Below are 3,045 nucleotides of genomic sequence, written 5' to 3' on the forward strand. Positions count from 1 at the left end.
GTTTTGAGTTGCATGCAGAGGAAGAGCAGAGAACCTAAGAGAAATAATCTTGAAGCAAGTACCCACCGTGACCAGAGACCCTGGGTGCATGGTGTTTTTCTTAATTTAAAGTTCAAACTTTGTTCCCTTTTTACTGTAAATCCCATCTCTTCTGTTGTCTCCTTGTTTATTCCTTCTTCTTCTGCTTTTAATGCTTATTTCTAACAAGTTCTATAAAACAAAATGTATTAAATACTCAAGATCAAACAACCTCTTCTCAGTTCTCTCATTATATAGCAAGTTTTCATTTATCAAAATTTGTACCAACTGTAATTGTATACTACATAAGTAGCAAATTAGTAATGTTGAAGTAGGAATATCTACTTGTTTGTTAGTAGTGGGTTCGTTTAATTCTTGATTTCTTTCTTTAGGAACTAGTCTTAATCTCATCAGTTAGTTTTATACTAATATTTGATCATCACAATGACTTTACAACGACCACAACAAAATCTTCAAAAATCAAGTGGTGGTGATGAAAGTAGTTATTTTAGAAGAAGATTTCAAGAGATCAACTTTCTGTCTTCTCGTCCATCATCACCCACTTCGTTATCTCTTAGTTTTGGTCCATTTTCTTCTTCTTCCAAGGATAGAAGCACGATGAGTAAAAGTTCAGACTTGAGTTTTCAAGTAATGGGGGGATCAAATGATGAGCAAAACATCAAAAGTTGGAGTTTCCAGACTACTTCTGAAGAAACTGCCATAAAAAATGAAATGCCTTGTAATGCTGATTATCAAAAACAACAGGAAAGTGAAAGTTTTGGTCATGGAAGCAATCAACAAAGTACAAGTAGTGTGCATTCTATTGCAAGAGGACACTGGAGACCAGCTGAGGATTCCAAACTTAAAGAACTTGTATCTCAGTATGGTCCTCAAAACTGGAATCTCATTTCAGAGAAACTACAAGGAAGATCAGGTGCGTATATAATTATTTCAAAAGTTTTTTTTGCTCAAGTCATTCGATTATGAATACTGATGATATTCTTGTTTTTTTTGGGGGGTGCAGGAAAAAGTTGTAGATTAAGATGGTTTAATCAACTGGATCCAAGGATTAACAGAAGGGCATTTAGTGAAGAAGAGGAAGAGAGATTGTTAGCAGCACACAGATTATATGGAAATAGATGGGCTATGATTTCTAGACTTTTCCCTGGTAGGACTGATAATGGTGTTAAGAATCATTGGCATGTTATCATGGCTAGAAAACAGAGAGAACAATCTAATAATCTTTCTAGGAGGTCATCTAGAAAACCATTTCTTCCTATTCCTACTGCTAGTACTACTACTACTTATGACCATCAAACCCTTTTGATGATGAAACATGAAGATTTGAAATTGATTAGTTCTTATCATCAAAAGAATGCAGCAGCAGGAGGAGCACGTAGTGAATCAACCATTACTACTAAAGATGACCAATCTACTTCAACTTGCACTAATTTGTCTCTTAACTCATCTTCTGCGGCCAGAACCCAACCTATTAGTCCTAATCAAATGCACTTTGATTTCCGAATGGGTATGTTTTGATCCTTGAAAGATGGTTTTAGAATAATAATTTGTTTTTGTTTAATTAGTTTCTAATGGTGGTCCATTTTATTTGTTTTTGTGATTATAGGTCCATTTGAAGAAAATATGATGTCTTTTAGCAATAGGTGTTTGTACAGTGAGAAGACTAAGACTGGGATCAATAAACATGATAATTATTCCATGAAGATGGTTATTGGTTTAGATCATCATCCATCTGGTGGTTATTCTGATTCTAATTCTGAAATTTCAGCTAATGACAGTTCAGTACATAAAAGAGGGAGACATAATCTTAATACTGGAGATAATGAAGCTTTGCCTTTCATTGATTTCCTTGGAGTTGGAACCACTGCATAATAGACTGAAAGGGTTCTATTAAGAACTTGGCAGAGAAACAAGGGATAATTTGAAGAAAGAAATCTTGAAATGTACATGGTCACAGTTTTATTAATCAACAGTAAAAACCCTTTTGGTGCTTGTGTTGTTAGTATGAAATCAACAGTACACTTGCTGTTAATTTCCTCTTTATTTATTGTCATGTTAATCAAAATGTTGCTGTGAATCTTTAATATTACCAGTATTTATTGTAGTTACTCAATTGCACTGCTAACTTTACCTCAGTTTACGGAAGTTTCATCCTTGCATTTATCTCAAGCTATTTTGCGTTCAAAGATTTCTACCTGGTTAGATGTATGGGATTCTAATACAAAATGTTCTCGGGGACGAGATTTTAACATTCTCAGAATCATTTTTTCCACGACATTCAAATCAAATCTTCTGAAGATTTAGCGTTTTTGGAGAGTGTATTTTAGATCTGTTTAGAAGGGTTGATTCCAAAACACATATGGCAAGACAAAGTCCGGGGATTGAGGCAATGAGATTCCTTTGGAGATCAGACATGTTGGCATAAACTGGATCATAATGCAGTACTGGTGTGATTTTTGGACTACTTACTTGTACAACCAGCCAACATTCAAACACCCTGTACATCATGATGATATCTCTAGTCTGTTATCCGTCATGTCTTGTCCATGCAATGTGTTGCTTATCTGCCCTATTATGAACTATGACTTGAATTTTGAATTGTAATGATTGCTATACGCAAAAAGGTACACATCTGGGTAAACAAAGACAGTGTACGAGTAATTTCTGACTGATACGTATAGGCTTTGATAGGTAAAACTTAGGTTAACTGAATTGAATAGACAAGAACAGAAACAGTTACTTCTTGTTAAGGATCGAGCAAGAGAGAGGAAAGCATAAACGCGGAAGCATAAAAGACTACATTGATAATAATCTTGGTGTATCTTTCTCATTAATTCTCTAGCTATTTATACAATCACAAGACTTGGCTCTCAAGGCACAAGACTTGGTTCTCAAGATATTCTATTCCTAATATAACTCACACAACTCTCCTAAATATAGTCTTTCCTATATTATTTCCTAATACCCTCCCTCAAGATGGAGCATGTAGATCACGAATGCCCATCT

The 3,045-nt window shown here is 34.8% G+C and overlaps 1 protein-coding gene across 1 annotated transcript; it reads left to right on the forward strand.

Moving 5' to 3' along the window:
* On the forward strand, window positions 1–2,011 carry LOC113301418 (transcription factor MYB54-like). Its single transcript, XM_026550200.1, has 3 exons — window positions 1–952; window positions 1,043–1,546; window positions 1,646–2,011. The coding sequence occupies exons 1-3, from the start codon at window positions 463–465 to the stop codon at window positions 1,909–1,911; spliced, it is 1,260 nt and encodes a 419-aa protein (XP_026405985.1). The 5' UTR covers window positions 1–462; the 3' UTR covers window positions 1,912–2,011.
* The last annotated feature ends 1,034 nt before the right edge of the window (window positions 2,012–3,045 follow it).

Source organism: Papaver somniferum, chromosome 8 (assembly GCF_003573695.1).
Source record: "Papaver somniferum cultivar HN1 chromosome 8, ASM357369v1, whole genome shotgun sequence".
NCBI classification, from domain to species: domain Eukaryota; kingdom Viridiplantae; phylum Streptophyta; class Magnoliopsida; order Ranunculales; family Papaveraceae; genus Papaver; species Papaver somniferum.